Raw genomic sequence first — 27069 nt, forward strand, 5'->3', positions numbered from 1 at the left:
AGTAAATAAAAGCTGCATTTTGTGTTTACTTGTGTTATTTTTGTCTAATATTTAAATTTGTTTTGTGATCTGAAACATTTAAGTGTGACAAACATGCAAAAGAATTAGAAATCAGGAAGAAGCAAACACTTTTTCACATCACTGTATTTACCAATGACTATGTGTTCTACCCTGGTGGGGAGATAAATGTTCCAAGAATAAAAAATAGTGAAGTACTTACATGATATAGTAGGAAAGACTGTGGTGAAATGTGTTTCTCCATCGTGTTACTCTGCTTTTTTACCTTTTAGTATTTTTAAATTCATTATTTCAATAAAAGCTATGTTTTATGAGACTTCAGTGTACCATATATATTTTTTTTCTTTGTTGGTAATTTATGTACAGAGCCTGGTGTGGGCAGGGTTGGCTTTCTCAGCTCTGCTGCATTGATACATTTAAAACCTCTGTGTCAGAACAACTGCACTCAGTAAACTAAGTGATACAACGTTGGATTCAGCTTCTCTTTGCCTACATCATGCTGCTCTCAGATGAGGTAGCAAAAACCTGCTGTCACGGGTGTGTCAGATGTTAGACAGTCGTTCTGTAGCTAGTTGCAGAAGGTCACTTTTGTTTGGCATTACAGACGCCTTCTTAAATCTGTCTTACTTTAGGACCCAGCGGCTACCTCCCTCCTGCTCTGATTGACACCCTGGCCTGGTTGTTTAAATACTTTCAGTTTGCTGCAGGGAGGTGCTGGCGATATTCACATGTTCCCTTGTGAAGGCTTGGAGCTATTGCAATCGGCTTACTTCCTCTCTGGTGCTTGGTGTAATCTCTCTAAAGTCGGCTCAAGCTAAGTTTCTTCCCCCTGTGTTTTTCTCCCTTGTCTTTAATTTATAGTGGGGACTGACCAATGCTCATCCCCACCCCATTCCCTATCCAGGGCCAAGCTCTAGGGAGATACAGGGCTTAGGTTTCCTGTTTGGCGATTGGTGAGGAACCAATATAGGGACAGTAGGGGAGACAGGGTGATATTATATCAGCCTAGGGGTCTCCATTTTTCCTTTCCCTAGTGTCTGGGCTCCCTTCCCCTTATCCCTTCATGTTGCACTTTGCCTTACCTACACTGTGCGTCACACCTGCTTACAGATTCCCTTTAAGGAAAAAACAAATTCTGAGTTATGCTCAGAGTTTCACTCTAATGGTCCTTGTAATTTGCAATGTTACAACACTGTCATGATTATTTTAGTTGCATACAGTGAAACATAACACAGACTTGTTCTATATTTCATTAACATATCAACATCAATAGGACTATCATCTGTCTAGTCTCAAAGTTCTATAAATGGCCAATGAATTCCTAATTATCACATTTAAACCTCTTCTGAAGTTCAGGCGGTCCAGAACTGTAGTAGTCAAAATTAATGAAACTGAAAGATAAAAAGAAGCCATGGCGAATCTCCATCTGGACCAAAGTATTATATTGTGTATATCAAGCAGTTTGAGTTGCAGATTTGCTTGTACAAAATAATTCTATGCTATGTAAGCGTAGCCATTGCAGCTGCTAAATACAACATCCCACTGTGATTCAGCGGTAAGTCGTTGCCTACACTATAGGGTGACTTGGTAACGTAGGCAAAGGCCATCATTATCATTAATTCTGTCATTCCCACTGCAGGACACAGATGAAAGGGACAGCTGTTCCTTGTGGATGCTCATTCTTCCTTAAGGCCAAACTGAGTCATTCCGATAAAGTAGCAATAAAATGTAAGAGGCACACTTCCCAATGATGAAAGCCGGCTGATTGACCAGCTGTGAAGGAACATCTCAAGCATCATGTTGACAGATTGTATCTTCTAGGAAATAATGCTCTACCACAGATTTCTTATCAAATATTTATTTTATTTATATCTTCATTTGTCTGGGTACATCCAAAAATATTCAATAAACAGTCGCCTAAGTCTGGAAGGAAGAGGAGGAAAATTGGGTCACTCATACAGCATTGCTGTATAATGTAGACAGCAGAGCTAGGTAACCTTTCCATTGGGAACAACTGCTATGGAGAGCCACCTGAAGCAAGACATGATGATATCATGGCTCCCACTGTCCTGGTGCTGAGCAAAGCCCAAAGAACTGGGAATCCAATACTGGACTCACTGAAGCTTTACATTGTGGATGAACATGACTTACACATCTTGGAAGCATTATTTACCCGACTGATAGTAGGCGATACAGTTCAGGGACTCATTGTGCTTATGTAGAACAATCTAGATCACAGACAAAACTACACAAAACCATAAAATGCCCAGCAAAGTGTAGGGACGACCACTTGGCTCATGGAAAGGCTCGGAGGTGGGACATAAGCACAAGGGAAGGTCTACTTTCACGTTTTAGTCCACATCTTGACTTTCAAAGTTGATTGCATATACACAAACCCTATTTGGTATCAGTGAACCTAGTGATTTCACTGATGAGCCATTTCAAGCAAAAAAACTCAACCAGTCAACTACAATATAGAACTTTTCAACATGTCAGAATATGTTTACATATATTCAATCTCTGAGACACCACGCTATGAATAAACAAGACTGGACAATCTCCTGGATGACGTCATGCTATAAAGTGCTCCACTTGGACCAACGACTTGCCTTATCCCATTTCGTAATAAAGCTAATAAAATGACATTTGAATAGAAATTGGATATTTATATTTGTATGTCGTACAGTACAGACCAAAAGTTTGGACACACCTCATTTAAAGATTTTTCTGTATTTTCATGACTTTGAAAATTGTACATTCACACTGAAGGCATCAAAACTATGAATTAACACATTTGGAATTATATACTTAACAAAAAAGTGTGAAAGAACTGAAAATATGTCTTATATTCTAGGTTCTTCAAAGTAGCCACCTTTTGCTTTGATGACTGCTTTGCACACTCTTGGCATTCTCTTGATGAGCTTCAAGTGGTAGTCACCGGAAATGGTTTTCACTTCACACTTGTGCCCTGTCAGGTTTAATAAGTGGGATTTCTTGCCTTATAAATGGGGTTGGGACCGTCAGTTGTGTTGTGCAGAAGTCTGGTGGATACACAGCTGATAGTCCTACTGAATAGACTGTTAGAATTTGAATTATGGCAAGAAATGAGCAGCTAAGTAAAGAAAAACGAGTGGCCATCATTACTTTAAGAAATGAAGGTCAGTCAGTGCTAAAAATTGGGCAAACTTTGAATGTGTCCCCAAGTGCAGTTTCAAAAACCATCAAGCGCTACAGAGAAACTGGCTCACATGAGGACCTCCCCAGGAAAGGAAGACCAAGAGTCACCTCTGCTTCTGAGGATAAGTTTATCCGAGTCACCAGCCTCAGAAATCGCAGGTTAACAGCAGCTCAGATTAGAGACCAGGTCAATGCCACACAGAGTTCTAGCAGCAGACACATCTCTACAACAACTGTTAAGAGAAGACTTTGTGCAACAGGCCTTCATGGTAAAATAGCTGCTAGGAAACCACTGCTCAGGACAGTCAACAAGCAGAAGAGACTTGTTTGGGCTAAAGAACACAAGGAATGGACATCAGACCAGTGGAAATCTATGCTTTGGTCTGATGAGTCCAAATTTGAGATCTTTGGTTCCAACCACCGTGTCGTTGTGCGACGCAGAAAAGGTGAACGGATGGACTCTACATGCCTGGTTCCCACCGTGAAGCATGGAAGAGGAGGTGTGATGGTGTGGGGGTGCTTTGCTGGTGACATTGTTGGGGATTTATTCAAAATTGAAGGCAGGCTGAACCAGCATAGCTACCACAGCATCTTGCAACGGCATGCTATTCCATCTGGTTTGCGTTTAGTTGGACCATCATTTATTTTTCAACAGGACAATGACCCCAAACACACCTCCAGGTTGTGTAAGGGCTATTTGACCAAGAAGGAGAGTGATGGGGTGCTACGCCAGATGACCTAGCCTTCACAGTCACCAGACCTGAACCCAATCGAGATGGTTTGGGGTGAGCTGGACCGCAGAGTGAAGGCAAAAGGGCCAACAAGTGCTAAGCATCTCTGGGAACTCCTTCAAGATTGTTGGAAGACCATTTCCGGTGACTACCTCTTGAAGCTCATCAAGAGAATGCCAAGAGTGTGCAAAGCAGTCATCAAAGCAAAAAGTGGCTACTTTGAAGAACCTAGAATATAAGACATATTTTCAGTTGTTTCACACTTTTTTGTTAAGTATATAATTCCACATGTGTTAATTCATTGTTTTGATGCCTTCAGTGTGAATGTACAATAGTCATGAAAATACAGAAAAATCTTTAAATGAGAAGGTGTGTCCAAACGTTTGGTCTGTACTGTATGTCAGGAAATCTATGTTTAAATGGACAACTATTTACCCTGCTCTGAAACAGGTATTTTGCCAATCTTATTCTATGTTCACATGGAGTTTCTAAGAGTGAATCCTCTACAAAAACTGCTTTAAAAATGCTTCATTTGTATTGGGAAATTTATTTTGCTGTTCATATGAGGATTTTTTTTAGATTTTTTTTTTGTTTTGAAAAACATTAGGAGTTGTAGAAGCGTGGTATTACGCGAAACAGCCATCGTCCACAACGCTGCTAACATACTCCCACATCAAGACTTGGACTGGCCCATAGGAGAACAGGAGAATCCTCTGGTGGGCCCCTGTGCAAGAGTGAGCCACCACCCTGTTATATGAGCAGTACTTGGCACTATATACTTGAATTACTATGTACAGACAAAGGCAGCATCTTATTCATCTAACAATCTACCCAGTTCATTGTTATATAAATTTGTGATTGAGGATAATGTCACATTTGCATTTAGCTGAAATGTAGGACCCTGGAGTAGGTTACTGGTGGTGCCTTGGCTCCCTAGTCCGACACTGCCCGCATCTATGTTTTTATGGTTGATTAAATAAAAGGACTTTTATGGAAAGGTGAGTGCCACCTATTTTTTTCTTTTTTCATTTTGCCAAGTTACCACTTGGCGGGTTGAGTACCATGATATTCCTCTGACCTGGTGGTGCACATGTCTACCTTCAGGACTTTTTTCCCTGGGAAGGTGTTTTGATGGCGCCGAGTTGTCTTTTTTTTGTGTTTTCACTGGAAAAAAGGGAATGCATGACATTTGTTTGAAATGAATCCTTAACCCTTCACACCACAGCCAATTTCCATTTTTTTTCATTTTTTCCTCCACTTCTTCTAAGAGCCATAATTTTTTTAGTTTTCCGTCCACATAGCCATATGAGTGCTTGTTTTTTGCGGGACAAATTTTACTTTTGAATGATACCATTCATTTTATTATGTGATGCACTGGAAAGCGAGAATAAAAATTCCAAGTGCGTTGAAATTGCTCAAAAAGTACAATACCACAATTGCTTTGGGTTTTTTTTATGTACCATGTTCACTATATGATAAAACTGACAAGGCAATATGATTTCCCAGGTCAGTACGAGTATGCAAATATCACACGTATTTTTTTTTTTTATTATTTAAGTGGTGGAAAAAATTAGGAAATTTGTATAAAAAAAAAATATGTTTTTGTCGCCATTTTCCGAGACCCGTAGCGTTTTCAATTTTCAGAATAAGGGACTATGTGAGAAGATAAGCCTTTTGCGTCCCTAACTGACATTTTTGCTGATTCCATTTTGGGGTAGATAAGCTGTGTTGATAGCCTCTTATTGCATTTTATTGCAATGTTGCAGCGGCCAAAAAAATGTATTTCTGGCGTTCCTATTTCTTTTCTCATTACACCATTTACTGATTGGATTTATTTATTTTATATTGTGATAGATCGGACTTTTCTGAAAGCGGCGATACCAATTTGTATTTTTTTTTATTGTTTTATTTTTAGTGGGGTATAGATTGTAAGCTTGCGAGCAAGGCTCTCACTCCTCCTGTAACTGTTGAACTATGTGTTACTTTGTGATGTTTTTATTGTCTGTACATGTCCCCGCTTAATTGTAAAGTGCTGCGGAATATGTTGGCACTATATAAATACAATTATTATTTATTATTATTATTTAGTGTGGCAATTTGAACTTTTGTGTTTTTAATATTTTTACAAACATTTTTTTTACTTCTTACTATATTTAATAGTCTCCTCTAGGGGACTTGAAGCTGCGATCGTCTGATCGCTTGTTATGTTCATACAGTAGCAGTGCGTTATGTATAGCTTAAATCACAATCTCCTAATGAATGCCAGCCAAACACTGGCTTTAACAGGAGTATCGTAATGACAGGCACGGGGGTCTTCAGCAGACCCCCAGCTGTCATGGCAATGGGCATGCCGATGGGCACAGGGAATGATGCACCCCTCTGCCGATGCGTGTTAAATGCCACTGTCAGAGATCGACAGTGGGATTTAACAGGTTAACAGCCACTCCACCAGTGGCTGTTAGAGGGACATGATGGCTGATTAAATTAAAGGCAGGGACACAACATATGATGTAACTGTACGTCATATGTCGTAAAGGGTTTAAGGAAACCTCTCCAACCTATGCACTACCTAATCAAAAGGCTGCAAAGACTGCTTCACGAAAAGAGACTCTTCCAAAACTCTTCAAAACCACCAAAAATCAAGCAGTTTCTCATTGAAAAACTCTTAGAGTTGAACACCTCAAAAAACTCAGTGTGAACAAAGCCTAAGTCTTTTGGATTGCTAAAATTTTAATGTGCCATTTAAAGTAACTGTCGTTTTAATTTTTTTCCCCTCATAAATGAATAGTACAGGTGAAAATAAGAACGTTTGTAATATATCTTATCAGAAAAATCTGCTTATTTCTCTTCCTGGACTGATCTTTCATTCTCAAAATTCTCATTTAATAGGTAAGATCCATCTTCAGTGAATACAGACTTTCCAATTAATAAGCTCGTAGATGATAGTTACATAAAGTTATATGCAAAATTGTAACTTGTTTCATGAGAATTTGCAGCAAAATGACTGTCTGCCTTTAGCGCCTCCCTTCTCCTCCCTCCCTCTCTCTCCATTGAACTTTATAAGCACCAGCTGCCATCTCCTGTCTCAGTTATGGGAAAATCTGTCTTCAATAAGTACATATTTTACCTATGAATTTGAAGGGAAAGATCAATCCAGGAAGGAAAAAAAGCAGATTTCTCTGATAAGATATACAGTTGTGCTGAAAAGTTTACATACCCCGGCAGAATTTTTCCTTTCTTGGCCTTGTTTCAGAGAATATGAATGATAACAAAAAAACTTTTTCTCCACTCATGGTTATTGGTTGGGTGAAGCCATTTATTGTCAAACTACTGTGTTTTCTCTTTTTAAATCTTAATCACAACCAAAAAGATCCAAATGACCCTGATCAAAAGTTCACATACCCTGGTGATTTTGGCCTGATAACATGCACAGAATTTGACACAAATGGGTTTGAATGGCTACTAAAGGTAACATCCTCACCTGTGATCTGTTTGCTTGTAATCAGTGTGTGTGCATAAAAGCTGAGTGAGTTTCTGGGATCCAGACAGACTCTTGCATCTTTCATCCAGCCACTGATGTTTCTGGATTGTGAATCATGGGGAAAGCAAAAGAATTGTCAACGGATGTACGGGAAAAGGTAGTTGAACTGTGTAACACAGGAAAGGGATACAAAAAATATCCAAGGAATTGATAATGCCAGTCAGCAGCGTTCAAACTGTGATTAACAAATGAAAAATCAGGGGCTCTGTGAAAAACCAAACCACGGTCAGGTAGACCAACAAGAATTTAGGCCACAACTGCCAGGAAAATTGTTCGGGATGCAAAGAAAAACCCACAGATAACATCAGCTGAAATCAGGACTCTCTGAAAACCTGCGGTGTGGCTGTTTCAAGATGCACAATAAGGAGGCACTTGAAGAAAAATGGGCTGCATGGTTGAGTCACCAGAAGAAAGCCGTTACTGCGCAAATGCCACATAGTATCTCGCCTACAATATGCCAAACAGCACAGAGACGAACCTCAACACTTCTGGAACAAGGTAATTTGGAGTGATGAGACCAAAATTTAACTTTTTGGCCTCAGCCATAAACGTTACATTTGGAGAGAGGTCAACAAGGCCTATGATGAAAGGAACACCATTCCTACAGTAAAGCACGGAGGTGGATCACTGATGTTTTGGGGATGTGTGAGCTACAAAAGCACAGGAAACTTGGTAAAAGTTGAAGGAAAGATGAATTCAGCACGTTATCAGCAAATACTGGAGGCACTCATCAGCCCGGAAGCTGCACATGTGACGTACTTGGACGTTCTAACATGACAACAATCCAAAACACAAGGCCAAGTCGACCTGTCATTGGCTACAGCAGAACAAAGTGAAGGTTCTGGAGTTGTCATCTCAGTCTCCTGACCTCAATATCATTGAGCCTCTCTGGTGAGATCTCAAGCGCGCAGTTCATGCTAGACAGCCCAGGAATTTACAGGAACTGGAGGCTTTTTGCCAAGAAGAATGGGCAGCTTTAGCATCTGAGAAAATAAAGAACCTCATCCAAAACTACCACAAAAGACTTCAAGCTGTCATTGATGTTAGAGGGGACAATACACGGTATTAAGAAGTGGGGTACGTGAACTTTTGATTAGGGTCATTTGGATGTTTTTGGTTGTCCTTAAGATTTAAAAAGAGAAAACACAGTAGTTTGACAATAAATGGCTTCACCCAACCAATAACCATGAGTGGAGAAAAAGTTTTTTTGTTATCATTCATATTCTCTGAAACAAGGCCAAGAAAGGAAAAATTCTGCCGGGGTATGTAAACTTTTTAGCACAACTGTATATTAGAAAATGTCTTATTTTTGTGTACTACTGAATTATGAAATCAAAAATTAAATGACTTTACTTTTCAACACCTTCAATCAAAATAATACATCTGTGGACTGCACATCAATTAGAAACTCCTTAGCATTTAGTGATAACTTTACAACTTATATTTGCATTTATAGGCCCTAAATGAAGTCAATGCATATAAGAATTTATAGGCTGTGTTCTAATGAATGCCAGCCTATATCACAAAGTAACTGCCCATATGCATGTGACATTTGTGCATTGCAGAGGTTTGCCTTATCTTTATCACAATAAAATGCACATAGAAACTGCAAAATATGGAAAACCAAAATGCAAGCTTTCTTGTGTGTATAGGTCTGTGATAACCAGAGTCCTCTTGTCATACTCCATAGTAAGTCAAAATGAGGTCTGGCATCTCTCCAATCTGCCCTGGTGCTAGCTTTGAATACTAGTAGCTCAAGACAGAGATATGTTTGTACTGGACAATGAAGCAGCACAAAAAAATGACATAAAATAAAGACAGTGCCATAGTTCCTCTAGCTACGAGAATTAAAAAAATAAATTAAATTAAATAAAGCAATCTGAAAACTTTATTCTAGATGAAAAACAAATGCTCAAAAACTAACACTTCAATCTTTATATCATCATTTGCTGCGCCTCCACCATCATGGTGTGGGACAGATTGGTAACAGTGCACTTTTGGAATTTTGGATCAACATATTTTGCAGTTTATGTTAATACACTTATGGATTTTAAAAGCTGTGTATTCACCAGGACAAGAAAATATGTAATTTAAAGGAGTTTCATCAAGATATTAACTTTCACATATCCACAACATAGGAGATAAGTACTGTATGTGATTGCTGGGGTCTGATTTTTGGGACCTCCACCTATCACTAGTACAGGGCGATGCGGTGGTTGAGCTTTGCGCAATGCCGCTTAATTCATTTTCTTTAAGACTGACTGAGACATTCTTAGGACCTTCTTTCTTGTAGTCAATGGGGTTCGCTACTGTAGGAGCCTCAGTCAGACATTTATAACCTCGCCAGTGGATAGGTGATGAGTTGCGATCTTGGTAAAATTCCATTCATTTGAAATGGTGCTGAATAATGTAACACAACAGTGCGGTTTTGTTTTACCTCTAGGTGTGTGATACTACAAGATTCTCCAGGGAGGTCCCCATGCCTACAGATATAATATACTTTATGATTCTTCTTAAATATTTGGAAATCCTCTATTTTCTTACAGCATAAATATAACTCAGAATTTTATATTGCACGTGTTTTCTGCTCCGGCCCTGAAACATTTACAGAATTGTTGGCGCCACCTAAAGAGATTCATTTATCTTCGTTTAGATGTATAATTACTATAATCTGTACAGCATCAAACCTAACAAAAGGTAAAATGATTGATCCCCGTGGCTTGTGTTATAAAATCTTCACCCCCCCAACCTCTATACGCAGAGGGAGCCAAATGGCTTTCAGTAAAGCAGCTTATATTGTTCTACACAAAAGCACTTCGGACTTAAAATATGCAAAATTCTAAAACTAAGTGAGACCCCTGTTGGGAATCAATGTGAGGTACACAAGAGTAGTTACTTCTTAGAGGGCAGCAGAGACCTGTTTGTCAATGGCACAAAAGAACTAGAATGATCTTCCCAATTCTGGACTTTTCCCCTATATTGTGTAAGGGGAATATTTTAGGGATCTACCATCCATTCAGTACTGTTGGTAGATTGTACCTTTTTTTTTTTTTTTAAATATAATTGATGTCAGAATGTAATGTTTTGCTTCCATCAGGCCTAGGCTGGTAATAGTTTCTGATGGCTCCATAACATAATCTAAGTTTGGTTCAGTAGAAGCAAGAAAGGTCCGGTTGTTGCAACTGTAATACTAGTTAAATTATCCTTGTGCTCACGTTAGACATGAAAAGCTTGGATATGTTGATTTACACCCTGTGTTTTTCACCAAAGCCTTTATATCATATCTGATATCATTGCACAAATATGGAGGCACCATGATGGAACATAGGGGATGAGGAGTAGCTTTCTCTTCTTTCTTAGTTCCATGACTTTGAATGGTATGAGTTGTTAAATAGCTCTATGAGATGGGATTAGTACTATGTTTAATACCATGAGCTCTGTCCTGTAATGACCTACATTGTGATATACCATTTTTTTAATATCATACAATATGATGAATGAGCAAATACTGACATTTATTCAGTGTTTATGTTTATATTGCTAACTTCGCTCATTTGGATCACAGTTTGGGTATCAATCGAGGGCATAGCATTTGACTATATATATAGAGCCTTTGAAGCAAGTGCAAAAGTATTTACTATAAACTAAAATGAAAACCTTTTAAACCATTAATATTGGGCCTTTGTGCTGATATTTTGTACTTTTGACTTCTCTTAAATATGTATTTAGTACAGAGTTATTTGATTTACCAAACGTATGGACTACTTTTGACTGTGAAGGCATTTCTGTTTATCTGTTTTCTATATCTGGGTGTAAGGATGGTATGAAGCGCCCTACATTGGAATAGGTGAAAAAAATCACAGTGTGGGCCATCTGGAACTGTGACACCTTCACCTTGGTTATACTCCTATCAGCTTGTTCTAGGCCTTACTGGCAGATTACATGTTGACATCATTAACCAAACCCATGTTATTGCTATTAGTTCTTCATGTGATCATTCTTCTGACCCACCAGAGAGATTCGGGCCAATTTCTCCCAAACAACTGCCTGTTGGCCCCAGTGCAATGGAAGGTAGACCACTTCTTCTGCCACCATCAACAGAAACAGTCTGACATGGGCAACTATGGCTGTCCATCCTAGTCTGTTAGCGGTATGGCTTGGATAGCTAACTCCAATGTCCAAGATGGTGGATGTGCTTTGGATTATGAGCGAAGCAACAATGATATATATTTTGATGCCTCTTGGGAGAGGCCGCCTTGCGGTCATTACGGCTTCACCTTTGTAATGTTCTCTTTGTAGTCCTGCAAGTTTATGGCAGGTTAATAAGGAGCAAACATAATGGGTGCTGGAGAAGGCCGCAAAGCAGGTGGGGGGCTTCGGAAAAAAGCTGGTCCCAGAAAAGGGGTTTGGAAAAGAGCAGCAGCTGTGGCAGGACGAAGAGTAAGAGGGCTTGGAAGCGTGCAGACAGCTGTCGGTGTAAGGGGGCTTGGAAGAAATCGAGCGGCCAAAGTCTTGGTCAACTGTTTATGTAGAGCAAGTCTGGTCTGTAAAAACATAAAACAATATTCTTAAGTGAAGCACAACTACAAGATTAAATGTCACTTCTTATTTTACACCATGTGTGACCTGCCTAATATTACCATATTGACATTTAAATTTAATTATTGAGGTGAGTGTTGACCAACTGCTGGCCAAAAGCAAATTTGCCAAATGCAAGGGGCTCCTCATAGAAATCATCCTTCTTGGTTCTCCAGCTAACTCTTTTACGTGCCAATATCTCTGAAGGGTTGCAGAACACCAGAAAAGACATTGGAGCCACTAATATCTTTTTCATGTTGTTTTAAAAGGAAGTAGAAAGCATTTTATTTTCTTTCTAAGGTAGTGTTGTGTTCCCTCACATTCAAGGCCCCTGTGCAGCCTTGTAGGGTGCATATAGGGTATATTCTCGTTACTCATACTCACCACCAATGCAGCATTCTTCTGCAACTTGCTAAATGGGCTGTATTTAGGTTTTGGAGGCTTTCCAGCTAGTCTGTCTTTATGTCGTCTGCTGCTCATGTGCTGATAAAACATAAGAAAGGGCTTGTATGAGTTTAACACAAAGTCCAAGAGATTACAACAATTGGCGACTGTCCTTAAGGTTCTCCTAAGAATCAGAACTGGAGTATAGCTGAAAAGGGATTGTCTGGTTTAGAAAATCCAATTTCAAATATTTTAAGGATTTCTACGGTAATCAACAAATATTAGAGATTCTCCAATTATCAGTTTATAATTGTACAATCAGGCACAGGATACAAACAAGACAAAGTAGAAAAAGCTGACAATACAATAGGTCAGTCACCATATCTTTTATTATATGTCCCAATTGCACATACACCGAAGCAACAGATGTAAGGGTGCTTTCATGCTGCATTTTGTCACACTTTCGATGGTCCCGTCGGGGTTTACATTTGAACGCCCCTGCAAAATGGGATTCGGGAGTACGCACGGACGGAGCCATAGACTATAATGGTGCTGATAGACGTATATTCCAGTAGGCGTATACGTCTGAAAATTATGCACGTCAGAGCGCACGTGCACTCTGTCGGCATGTATGCCCGAATGTCATTTTGCGGGGGGAGGGGGGTTTCGGACTTAAGCCCTGATGGGGCCAACAAATGTGTGACAAAGCGCAGTGTGAAACCACCCTAAGGGTGCATTCACACTGGCCAATTATAATGAATGAGCATGCCAAATATCAATTTCCTGGTAATCAGACAGTTTAAGAAGACTGACGATCAGCCAAAAAATTATCAAAATGCTCGTTTGGTGGGTTAAATAATTTTTAAGCTTTTTTAAAAATCAACTTTCTTGGCAGCACATCATCCAGTGTAAACAGGAACAGGATGTGCTGCCAAGAAGATTAACAGTCAATGTGCACAGAACGATCTATTAACGATTGCTCTGTGTGCATTAGATGCGTGGTTCAGCTATTGAATCTTGGCTATTATCATGCATTTATCATTTTTAAAAATTACATGTATGTAATTTCGTCTCCATAAGAAATACTGGGTCACTTACCTGTTTGAGCTGAGTTTCGGAATTGACATGGATCTCACACACAGGACAGTGAAAGGCTTTATTTTGGATGCCAATGCTGGTCTTGTTGCCAATCCGTTTAGGTTTTCGGGTAGCACGGCTAAGTGCTTTTCCTCTTCCCCTTCTCGGGTGGGTGCTCTGTCCTTCTAGGATTGATTTGTGCTTGGCACCTTCAAAGAGACACGTTATTTTATACGTGTGTGTGTGTATATGTATATATATATATATATGTGTATATATATATATATATATATATATATATATATATATATATATATATATATATATATACACACACACATAGAAAGAGCTACATATATATTATGTATGCATATACAGTTCTCAGTATATGAAAAGCAAGATTATAATCAATATATATCTAAACACAAGAGCAATTTCCAAAACTTTGACAGGATTGAGTTTCGTACAGCAATTTTTTTGACCCGTAACATCAAAGTAAGGTTAATAATATGACTTTCCTTTCATTACACAATCTTCCGTTTTATTTAAATTGATTGATGGAAAAATTAATACATGGCAGATCAAAAACTACTATATCTAGTATTTTGTATGACCTCCATGATTTTTAAGGACAGCACCAAGTCTTCCAGGCATAGTATAAATGAGTTGGCGACAATATTGCAAAATCTATCCTTTTTCATACTTCAAGAATGATCTCTTTTAGAGTCTTGATGCTGGATGGAGAGTGATGACCAACTTGTCTCTTCAGAATTCCCCATAGGTGTTCAAGTGGGTTCAGATCAGAAGACATACTTGGCCACTGAATCACTTTCACCCTGTTTTTTTTTTTCAGAAATGTAACAGTGGCCTCAGAAGTGGCTTATTGTCATGTTGGAAAATTGCACGCCTACCAAGGGCATGGAAGGGATGGTAGCATCTTCTCTTTCAATATAGAGCAGTACATCTGTGAATTAAGCAGTAGCTCACCAACACCAGGAGCACTCATACGGCCCCACATAAGGCCACTGTAGACACCATGCATTTTTCTTTGTACTCCTCACCTTTGTCATGAAATACAGTTTTGCAGCCATAAGTTCCAAAAACATTTACCTTGGTCTCATCACTCCGGAGTATAGAAGCCCAGCACTCTTCATATTATTTTAGCATGTGTCTTGGCAAATTGTAGGTGGGCTCTTTTCTGCATGGAGAGCATGAGGCTTACTTAATGAACAACATTCAAGTGTCATGGGAAACATTCACCACGGGTTAGCTTTCTAATTCTTTAGCTAACTACAATGAACTTGCATGTCGATTTTCTTCCAGCCTTGTCATCAGAAAATGCTCCTGTTTATGTGTTAGCTTCCCTGGTTGGCCTGGACATCTCTGTGAGATGGTTGCAGTTCCATCTTTGTTAAAGGGAATCTGTCAATTATACTACTAGAAACTGTTAATTAAATTTTTTTCTCTATATTTTGCATGCACAATTATTTTAACTATTTATTACTCAGCTTTGTTTTACAGTTAGCATTGTCAGACAATGTTATGTATTAAACTTACTATACTGGATTACTTTGTTTTAAATGCAGCTAGAATGAAGCTAGATTTCCTCCTTTCCCATGTTCCTTTCTTTTATGTATCATTGTAGTAAATAGTAGTTATGTTTATGTTTTGTTCACTTTGAAAAATTAAATAAAGATATTAAGAAAAAAAAAAAGGGAATCTGTCACCCCCCCGGGAGTTATCAGACCTCTAATATGGGCATACAGGTGATAGAAATGTAAATCTATACATACCTGTATGGCCCATATTAGCGGTCTTGTGTCTGTGAAATTGCTTTTTATTACTTGTGGGTTACGCTGTGTTCCCGTCCGGGGGACGGGAAGAAATCCCGCCTACTTGTTTAATTAAAATATTTCTCCCCTCCCCTGCACACCACAGTGCCCTGTGACGTGCAGCTCCCATGGCCGGATCCCGCGCACTTCACCTGTTATTTCCCTGCCGTCTGTGAGCAAGTGTATAGCAGGGATCGAGTGCGCCGTCACCGGCACTTCCTCCCCGCGCAGGCTCCTGTCATGGCATGCACTGAGTAGTGCATGTGATCAGTGTGCGATGACAGGGGAATGTGCAGCTCGCAGCCTACACTGCACGCTCCACAAAGATGGCCGTGATCTCCTCCCATAGCTGTGACCTGGACAGCCAAGGGGGCATGCCCGTGTCACAGCTAAGAGGCAAGAGGACCCCAGTCTCTTATGTCCATGGCTGCTGTAAGTGAGGTGTGTAAGAGTCCTGCTTAGGCTCTTACACACCCCCCAAATGAAAATGGCAGCACCCAGTGGCTAAAGTAAAAATGAATAAATAAAAAACTAATAAAGTGGTGCATTTAATTTTGTATTAAAAATAATTGATTATATAATCAATAATTATATTAATACAAAATTAAAAATCGCGGCACCTTCCCTTCCCTTTGTGACGCGCCCGTCACATGATTGCGGGTCACCGATGGGTTGGCATGACAATCTAGGGTCTGCAGGAGAGTAGCTGAAGCCATGCTATGTGTAACACAGGCGATCGGACCATCACAGCTTCTAGTCTCCCATGAAGACTATTGAAGCATGTGAAAAGTAAAAAAAAAAATGTTTTTAAAAATATTAAAAAAATATAAAAGTTCAAATCACCCTCTTTTCACCCCATTCTAAATAAAGCAATCAAAGATACACGTTTGGTATTCCCACATTCAGAATCATCGCCCGATCTATCAATATAAAAAAAGAATCCGTTCAGTAAACGGAGTAATAAGAAAAAAAATCAAAACTCCAGAATTACCGTATTTTTCGTCCTTTTTTCCTCCAAAATTTTGGAGGAAAGTGGGGGGTGCATCTTATAGTCCGAATACTATATACATGGCTGTGCGTGGTGGTGGGTGTGGGGGAGCGGCAGCGGGGGATCAGCATGGCACAGGAGGCAGCAGCCGCCTGCTGCAGCTTACACTGTTCCCGCTACTAAAGAAAATGAATATTTCCTGCTCTCCACGCCCATGGGCGGGAGAGCAATGAATATTCATTTTTCTTAATAGCCGGCACACGGGAGCCGCAGTGCGGCTCCTGCTGCCGCTCTGCGTTCTGTGTGCCTGCTATTAAAGCTCATGAATATTCCCTACAACCCACTCCCATGGGTTGTAGTGAATATCCATGGTGTTTAATAGCAGGCACACTGACCACAGAGCGGCAGCAGGAGCACAGTGTGCCTATTGAACAGACTGAATGGTCACTGCTCCCCACGCACAGAGTCCAGGCATGGGAAGCAGTGACTATTCCAGCACAGCGTCTCACACTGTGTGAGGGCGCATGTCAGGGACGCCATGCGCGCTTTGCCATGCGCAGCTCACACAGTGAGAGTGTCAGCAGCAGAGCAGGACAACGCTGGAGGAGAGAGGAGGTGAGTATGATTGTTTACTCTTTTTTGTAGACAGCGTGATGGGGGCTCAGAGGGTGCCATGCATACCAGGATGGGGGCTCAAGGGGTGCCATGCATACCAGGATGGGGGCTCAAGGGGTGCCAATCATACCAGGATGGGGGCTCAAGGGGTGCCATGCATACCAGGATGGGGGCTCAGAGGGTGCCATGCATACCAGGATGGGGGCTCAAGGGGTGCCATGCATACCAGGATGGGGGCTCAAGGGGTGCCATGCATACCAGGATGGGGGCTCAAAGGGTGCCATGCATACCAGTATGGGGGCTCAAGGGGTGCCATGCATACCAGGATGGGGATGAGGGCCAGGTATACCAGGATGGGATGGGGGCCACTTATACCAGGAAGGAGGGGCCATACATACCAGGATGGAGGATATTAACAGAATTGGGGGACATTACCCCAATACCAGTGTCAGCAGCAGACCCCCTCCCCCATAACAGGGCATCATGACCACATTTTTTGCTTACATTTTTTCCCTATTTTCCTCCTTTAAAACCTAGGTGCATCTTATGGTTCGGTGCGTTTTATAGTCCGAAAAATACGGTACATTTTTTTGGGTCGCCACAACATTGAATTAAAATGCAATAACAGGTGATCAAAACATTGTATCTACCCCAAAATGGTATCAATAAAAACGCCAGCTCAGCGTGAAAAATAAGCCCTCACCCAGCCCCAGATCCCGAAAAATGGAGACGCTATGGGTCTTGGAAAATGGCGGCACTTTTTTATTAATTTTTCCAAACTTTGGATTTTTTTTCACCACTTAAATTAAAAAGAACCTATACATGTTTGGTATCTACGAACTCGTAATGACCTGGAGAATCATAATGGAAGGTCAGTTTTAGCATTTAGTGAACATCGTATAAAAAAAACAATTGTGGAATTGCACTTTTTTTTGCATTTTCACGGCACTTTGAATTTTTTCCCCATTTTCCACTACATGATATGGTTAAACCAATGGTGTCTTTCAACATTAAAATTCGTCCTGCAAAGAATAAGCCCTCACATGGCTATATTGACGGAAAAATAAAAAAAGGTATGGATCTGGGAATAAGGGGAGCAAAAAACGAAAATGGAAAAACCCAAGGTGGTAAAGGGGTTAAAATGCAAAGTGAATGAACAAATGAAAAATCTAAATCAAAACAATATTTAGTTTGAACACCCTTTGCCTTCAAAACAGCGTCTGTTCTTTTCGGTACACTCGCACACAGCTTTTGTAGGAACTTAGAATAGAGGTTGTTCCAGACATATTGGAGAACTAACGTGCAGATTCTTCTGTGTCTTCATGTAATTCCAGACTGACTCCATGAGGTTGATATCCAAGCCATATCATCACAGGATTCGTTGTCATTTACATTAAAGATATCTCTTAGTAACATTGGCTGCATGTTTTTGGTCATTGTCCTGCTGCATAATAAATTTGGAGCCATCTTTTAACACTCCAGTTCCTATGGTTTTGTGCATAGTAGAGTCGCTTGGCCTTGTTTCCACGTTGAAAGTATTGCTTTTTTCCTAAATTTCTTCTATGAAGACCATTTCTGTCCAGACTTCTCTAAACAGTAGATGGGTGTAGCTGGGTCACAATGGTTGCTGTAAATGTTGAGCCAATGTAAGTGCTGTACGTCTTGTGTATCATCTATTGCCATCTCTGTAGCAGAGTTTGGCTGTTCCGCACCCAGTTTTAAGCCTCCTACACGGCTGCTTCTGTGTCAATTAATGACTGTGTTTCAACCTACTGTACATATGAAAATGATGATCCTTATTACTGGTTTGGTAGAACTGGTTACTCATACGCCTAACTATAATCCTACAAAATCTATGACGTTGTGAAAATGTATCTGATACTGTTTGGAAAGCAAAGGGCGCCGACACCAAATATAGACTTGATTTCGATTTCTCTTTTGGAGTTATGAAAATTATAGATTAGACATGTTAATGATATGCAAATGATAAAAAATAGAAACAATTTGCAAAACATCTAGATTTATTCAGTATAGTGTATGCGCGCCAAGTGCAAAAATACACGCACTTACATGCCTTGGCTGCTATCAATAAGGTCAATACTGTTTGAGGAAAGCACTTGGACACAAAAACCATCAAGATCCACTGCTGGCAGCTTGCTTTGCAATTGCTGATCAATGGCATCTCAGACTTGCTCAGTGTAATATACACTGCTCAAAAAAATAAAGGGAACACTCAAATAACACATCCTAGATCTGAATGAATGAAATATTCTCATTGAATACTTTGTTCTGTACAAAGTTGAATTTGCTAACAACAAAATCACACAAAAATTATCAATGGAAATCTAATTTATTAATCAATGGAGGCCTGGATTTGGAGCCACCCCCAAAATTAAAGTGGAAAAACACACTACATGCTGATCCAACTTTGATGTAATGTCCTTAAAACAAGTCAAAATGAGGCTCAGTATTGTGTGTGGCCTCCACGTGCCTGTATGACCTCCTTACAACGCCTCAGCATGCTCCTGATGAGGTTGCGGATGGTCTCCTGTGGGATCTCCTCCCAGACCTGGACTAAAGCATCAGTCAACTCCTGAACAGTCTGTGGTGCAATGTGACGTTGGTGGATGGAGTGAGAAATGATGTCCCAGATGTGCTCAATCGGATTCAGGTCTGGGGAATGGGTGGGCCAGTCCATAGCTTCAATGCCTTTATCTTGCATGAACTGCTGACACACTCCAGCCACATGAGGTCTGGAATTGTCCTGCATTAGGAGGAACTCAGGGCCAACCGCACCAGTATATGGTCTCACAAGGGGTCTGAGGATCTCATCTCGGTACCTAATGGCAGTCAGGCTACCTCTGGTGCGCAAATGGTGGGCTGTGCGGTCCTCCAATGAAATGCCACCCCACACCATTACTGACCCACTGCCAAACCAGTCATGCTGAAGGATGTTGCAGGCAGCAGATCACTCTCCACAGCATCTCCAGACTCTGTCACGTCTGTCACATGTGCTCAGTGTGAACCTGCTTTCATCTGTGAAGAGCACAGGACGCCAGTGGCGACTTTGCCAATCCTGGTGTTCTGTGGCAAATGCCAAGCGTCCTGCACGGTGTTGGGCTGTGAGCACAACCCCCATCTGTGGACGTCGGGCCCTCATACCACCCTCATGGAATCGGTTTCTAACCGTTTGTGCAGACACATGCACAATTGTGGCCTGCTGGAGGTCATTTTGCAGGGCTCTGGCACTACCCCTCCTTGCACAAAGGCAGAGGTAGTGGTCCTGCTGCTGGGTTGTTGCCCTCCTGCGGCCCCCTCCACGTCTCCTGGTGTACTGGCCTGTCTCCTAGTAGCGACTTCAGCCTCTGGACACTACGCTGACAGACACAGCAAACCTTCTTGCCACAGCTAGCATCCTGGAGGGGATCCCACAGGAGACCATCCGCAACCTCACCAGGAGCATGCCCAGGCGTTGTAGGGAGGTCATACAGGCACATGGAGGCCACACACAATACTGAGCCTCATTTTGACTTGTTTTAAGGACATTACATCAAAGTTGGATCACCCTGTAGTGTGTTTTTCCACTTTAATTTTGGGGGTGGCTCCAAATCCAGGCCTCCATTGGTTAATAAATTTGATTTCCATTGATGATTTTTGTGTGATTTTGTTGTCAGCACATTCAACTTTGTACAGAACAAAGTATTCAATGAGAATACTTCATTCATTCAGATCTAGGATGTGTTATTTGAGTGTTCCCTTTATTTTTTTGAGCAGTGTATGTGTATATATATATATATATATATATACAGTTATATGAAAATGTTTGGGCACCCCTATTAATCTTAAGCTTAATGTTTTATAAAAATTGGTGTTTTTGCAACAGCTATTTCAGTTTGATATATGTAATAACTGTTGGACACAGTAATGTTTCTGCCTTGAAATGAGGTTTATTGTACTAACAGAAAATGTGCAATCTGCATTCAAACAAAATTTGACAGGTGCATAAGTATGGGCACCCTTATCATTTTCTTGTTTTAAATACTCCTACCTACTTTTTACTGACTTACTAAAGCACTTTTTTGGGTTTTGTAACCTCATTGAGCTTTGAACTTCATAGCCAGGTGTATGCAATCATGAGAAAAGCTACTTAAACTGGCCACTTGCAAGTTGTTCTCCTGTTTGAATCCCCTCTGAAGAGTGGCATCATGGGCTCCTCCAAACAACTGTCAAATGATCTGAAAACAAAGATTGTTCAACATAGTTGTTCAGGGGAAGGATACAAAAAGCTGTCTCAGAGATTTAACCTGTCAGTTTCCACTGTGAGGAACATAGTAAGGAAATGGAAGAACACAGGGATAGTTCTTGTTAAGGCCAGAAGTGGCAGGCCAAGAAAAACATCAGAAAGGCAGAGAAGAAGAATGGTGAGATCTGTCAAGGACAATCCTCAGACCCCCTCCAGAGAGCTGCAGCATCAACTTGCAGCAGATGGTGTCACTGTGCATCGGTCAACTATACAACGCACTTTGCACAAGGAGAAGCTGTATGGGAGAGTGATGCGAAAGAAGCCGTTTCTGCAAGCACGCCACAAACAGAGTCTGCTGAGGTATGCAAAAGCACATTTGGAGAAGCCAATTTATTTTTGGAAGAAGGTCCTGTGGACTGATGAAACCAAGATAGAGTTGTTTGGTCATACAAAAAGGCGTTATGCATGGCGGCAAAAAAACACAGCATTCCAAGAAAAACACTTGCTACCCACAGTAAAATTTGGTGGAGGTTCTATCATGCTTTGGGGCTGTGTGGCCAATGCCGGCACCGGGAATCTTGTTAAAGTTGAGGGACGCATGGATTCCACTCAGTATCAGTAGATTCTTGACAATAATGTTCAAGAATCAGTGCTAAAGTTGAAGTTACGCAGGGGATGGATCATTCAGCAAGACAATGATCCAAAACACCTCTCCAAATCTACTCAGGTATTCATGCAGAGGAACAATTACAATGTTCTGGAATGGCCATCCCAGTCCCCAGACCTGAATATCATTGAACATCTGTGGGATCATTTGAAGAGGGCTGTCCATGCTCGGCGACCATCAAACTTAACTGAACTGGAATTGTTTTGTAAACAGGAATTGTCAAAAATACCTTCATCCAGGATCCAGGAGCTCATTAAAAGCTACAGGAAGCGACTAGAGGCTGTTATTTTTGCAAAAGGAGGATCTACTAAATATTAATGTCACTTTTCTGGTGAGGTGCCCATACTTATGCACCTGTCAAATTTTGTTTGAATGCAGATTGCACATTTTCTGTTAGTACAATAAACCTCATTTCAAGGCAGAAACATTACTGTGTCCAACAGTTATTACATATATCAAACTGAAATAGCTGTTGCGAAAACACCAATTTTTATAAAACATTAAGCTTAAGATTAATAGGGGTGCCCAAACTTTTTCATATAACTGTATATATATATATATATATATATATATATATATATATATATATACACACACACATCACAGTCTAAATATGTCTTGACCCAACTATATATATAACATAAATGTGTGTGTATATATATATATATATATATATATATATATATATATATATATCACACACACATTTATATTATATATATGTATGTGTACATATGCAGTACAGACCAAAAGTTTGGACACACCTTCTCATTTAAAGATTTTTCTGTATTTTCATGACTATGAAAATTGTACATTCACACTGAAGGCATCAAAACTATGAATTAACAAATGTGGAATTATATACTTAACAAAAAAGTGTGAAACAACTGAAAATATGTCTTATATTCTAGGTTCTTCAAAGTAGCCACCTTTTGCTTTGATGACTGCTTTGCACACTCTTGGCATTCTCTTGATGAGCTTCAAGACGTAGTCGCCAGAAATGGTTTTCACTTCATGGGCGTGCCCTGTCAGGTTTAATACGTGGAATTTCTTGCCTTATAAATGGGGTTGGGACTATCCGTTCTGTTGTGCAGAAGTCTGGTGGATACACAGCTGATAGTCCTACTGAATTGACTGTTATAATTTGTATTAGGCAAGAAAAAAGCAGCTAAGTAAACAAAAACAAGTGGCCATCATTACTTTAAGAAATGAAGGTCAGTCAGTCCGAAAAATTGGGCAAACTTTGAAAGTGTCCCCAATTGCAAAACCATCAAGCGCTACAAAGAAACTGGCTCACATGAGGACCTCCCCAGGAAAGGAAGACCAAGAGTCACCTCTGCTTCTGAGGATAAGTTTATCCGAGTCACCAGCCTCAGAAATCGCAGGTTAACAGCAGCTCAGATTAGAGACCAGGTCAATGCCACACAGAGTTCTAGCAGCAGACACATCTCTTCAACAACTGTTAAGAGGAGACTTTGTGCAGCAGCCCTTCATGGTAAAATAGCTGCTAGGAAACCACTGCTAAGGACAAGCAACAAGCAGAAGAGACTTGTTTGGGCTAAAGAACACAAGGAATGGACATTACACCAGTGGAAATCTGTGCTTTGGTCTGATGAGTCCATATTTGAGATCTTTGGCTCCAACCACCGTGTCTTTGCGCGACGCACAAAAGGTGAATGGATGCACTCTACTTGCCTGGTTCCCACCGTGAAGCATGGAGTAGGAAGTGTGATGGTGTGGGGGTGCTTTGCTGGTGACACTGTTGGCAATTTATTCAAAATTGAAGGCATACTGAACCAGCATGGCTACCACAGCATCTTGCAGCGGCATGCTATTCCATCCGCTTTGCGTTTAGTTGGACCATCATTTATTTTTCAACAGGACAATGACCCCAAACACACCTCCAGGCTGTGTAAGGGCTATATGATCAAGAGGGAGAGTGATGGCGTGCTACGCCAGATGACCTGGCCTCCACAGTCACCAGACCTGAACCCAATTGAGATGGTTTGGGGTGAGCTGGACCGCAGAGTGAAGGCAAAAGGGCCAGCAAGTGCTAAGCATCTCTGGGAACTCCTTCAAGATTGTTGGAAGACCATTTCCGGTGACTACCTCTTGAAGCTCATTAAGAGAATGCCAAGAGTGTGCAAAGCAGTCATCAAAGCAAAAGGTGGCTACTTTGAAGAACCTAGAATATAAGACATATTTTCAGTTGTTTCACACTTTTTGTTAAGTATATAATTCCACATGTGTTAATACATAGTTTTGATGCCTTCAGTGTGAATGTACAATTTTCATAGTCATGAAAATATAGAAAAATCTTTAAATGAGAAGGTGTGTCCAAACTTTTGGTCTGTACTGTATATACAGTGAGTACGGAAAGTATTCAGACCCCTTCATTGCAGCCATTCTAAAAAGTTCATTTTTTCTCATTAATGTACACTCTGCACCCCATCTTGACTGAAAAAAACAGAAATGTAGACATTTTTGCAAATTTATTAAAAAAAGAGAAACTGAAATATCACATGGTCATAAGTATTCAGATCCTTTGCTGAGACACTCATATTTAAGTCACATGCAGTCCATTTCCTTGTGATCCTCCTTGAGATGGTTCTACTCCTTCATTGGAGTCCAGCTGTGTTTAATTAAACTGATAGGACTTGATTTGGTAAGGCACACACCTGTCTATATAAGACCTCACAGCTCACAGTGCATGTCAGACCAAATGAGAATCATGAGCTCAAAGGAACTGCCCAAGGAGCTCAGAGACAGAATTGTTGCAAGGCACAGATCTGGCCAAGGTTACAAAAGAATTTCTGCAGTACTCAAGGTTCCTAAGAGCACTGTGGCCTCCATAATCCTTAAATGGAAGAAGTTTTGGACCACCAGAAGTCCTCCTAGACCTGACCGTTCAACCAAACTGAGCAGTCGTGGGAAAAGAGCCTTGGTAAGAGAGGTAAAGAAGAACCCCAAGATCACTGTGGCTGAGCTTCAGAGATGCAGTAGGGATGATGGGAGAAAGTTCCACAAAGTCAACTATCACTGCAGTCCTCCACCAGTCGGGCGTTTATGGCAGAGTAGCCCGACGGAAGCCTCTCCTCAGTGCAAGACATATGAAAGCCTGCATAGAGTTTGCTCAAAAACACATGAAGGACTCCCAGACTATGAGAAATAAGATTCTTTGGTCTGATGACACGAAAATAGAACTTTTTGGTGATAATTCTAAGTGGAATGTGTGGAGAAAACCAGGCACTGCTCATCACCTGCCCAATACAATCCCAACAGTGAAACATGGTGGTGGCAGGATCATGCTATGGGGGTGTTTTTCAGCTGCAGGGACAGGACGACTGGTTGCAATTGAAGGAAATATGAATGCGGCCAAGTACAGAGATATCCTGGATGAAAACCTCTTCTAGAGTGCTCTGGACCTCAGACTTGGCCGAAGGTTCACCTTCCAACAAGACAATGACCCTAAGCACACAGCTAAAATAACAAAGGAGTGGCTTCATAACAACTCTGTGACCATTCTTGACTGGCCCAGCCAGAGCCCTGACCTAAACCCAATTCAGCATCTCTGGAGAGACCTGAACATGGCTGTCCACCAGCGTTCACCATCCAACTTGACGGAACTGGAGAGGATCTGCAAGGAAGAATGGCGGAGGATCCCCAAATCCAGGTGTCAAAAACTTGTTGCATCATTGCCAAGAAGACTCATGGCTGTACTAGCTCAAAAGGGTGCTTCTACTCAATACTGAGCAAAGGGTCTGAATACTTGTGACCATGTGATATTTCATTTTTTTTTTAAATAAATTTGCAAAAATTTCTACATTTGTTTTTTTCAGTAAAGATGGGGGGCAGAGTGTACATTAATGAGAAAAAAATGAACTTTTTAGAATTTACCAAATGGCTGCAATGAAACAAAGAGTGAAAAATTTAAAGGGGTCTGAATACTTTCCATATACATACACACAGTTAAGTCCAGACATATTTGGACAGTGACTCTTAGAAATTTAGGCTCAGCATATGACTGTTTTGGATTTAAAATGAAACAACTGAAATGCAATTTAAGTGTAGACTTTCAGGTTTAATGAAATGTGTTGGACAAAAATATCCTGTGAAATGTTTAGAAATTGCAACCATTTTTCTACAAAGTTGCCTCATTTCAGGGGCTCAAAAGTAATTGGACAAATTAACTTTACCATAAATAAAATGTTCATTTTTAATACTTTGTAGAAAGTTCTTTGCAGGCAATGACTGCCTGAAGTCTGGACGTCACCAGACGCTAGGTTTCCTCCTTTGTGATGCTTTGCCAGGCCTTTTACTGCAGCAGACTTCAGTTGTTGCTTGTTTGTGGGTCTTTTTGCCTTAAGTTTTGTCTTAAGCATATGACATGCTGCTCCATGGGGCTGAGATTTGGTGATTGACTCGGCCACTGCAGAATATTCTACTTCTTTGCCTTAAAAAACTCCTGGGTTGCTTTCTCAGTAGGTTCTGGGTCATTGTCCATCTATTGTCACGGGTGTGTTGCCACGAAGATCGTCACGAGTACACAGCCTGACTTCTCGCAGCTGACTTGTTGGTGCTTTGTGTTTCTCGGCAGTGAGGGAGTTAATTCTCTCTCTCTCTCTGGGCTAGATGAGGTCCAGCCTCGCCCAGCTGCAATCAATACTTCTGTAGTGAGACTCCTTCATATACCTGCTGGTCTGTTTGGGAGGTGTCGGTGAAAGCATTTCATTCAGACTGACAGAGCGGATCGTGGTGTTTGGAGTTGCTGAGATAAGTGTATTTGGAAGTGTTTTTTCCCTTTCCTCGCTTTATCATTTATCTCCTTTCCCGGTGGTTTTCCCTCTGTTGTAGTTGAGAAGTTGTTTGTATGCAAGGTGGTTTTGGTTTTTCCCTTGTACTGTCTCGTTCGTCTAAATACTGTGTTTGGGCATATTATTTCTTGTTCCCTTTGGTTGTGATCGGGGTCCTTCTCAGGACTAGATTACTGAGGTGCAGGGATCTTCAGGAGGTAGGGGTTACGCTGGCGGCCTGGACCTCTGTACCTTTAACAGTACCTCCAGGTTGAGGGATTAGTCAGGGCCCCAGCTTAGGGTCAGCTTAGGCCCCCTACCTCCAGTATACAGAGACAGCGTGACATCTATACTGTAAAGTGCCGTCCAATCAACCTTGTTGCATTTGGTTGAATCTGAGCCTAACGTATAGCACTGTACACTTC

General features: G+C 40.8%; 1 protein-coding gene across 3 annotated transcripts in view; it reads right to left on the reverse strand.

Annotated features, from left to right (window-relative positions):
* Positions 1–8701: 8701 nt before the first annotated feature.
* ZNF385C (zinc finger protein 385C) overlaps positions 8702–27069 on the reverse strand; it is a 446028-nt gene continuing 427660 nt past the window's right edge. For all 3 annotated transcript variants that reach the window (XM_073683551.1, XM_073683552.1, XM_073683553.1), the window contains 3 exons: positions 13528–13715; positions 12430–12528; positions 8702–12011 (listed from right to left, as the gene is read on the reverse strand). In XM_073683551.1, the coding sequence (XP_073539652.1) occupies positions 11787–12011; positions 12430–12528; positions 13528–13715 (512 nt within the window). In that variant the 3' untranslated portion in view covers positions 8702–11786. The remainder of the gene's footprint in view (positions 12012–12429; positions 12529–13527; positions 13716–27069) is intronic.

The sequence above is a fragment of the Phyllobates terribilis genome, unplaced genomic scaffold (genome assembly GCF_046119375.1).
Source record: "Phyllobates terribilis strain yellow unplaced genomic scaffold, ASM4611937v1 Scaffold_5__5_contigs__length_657084704, whole genome shotgun sequence".
Taxonomy (NCBI): Eukaryota; Metazoa; Chordata; class Amphibia; order Anura; family Dendrobatidae; genus Phyllobates; species Phyllobates terribilis.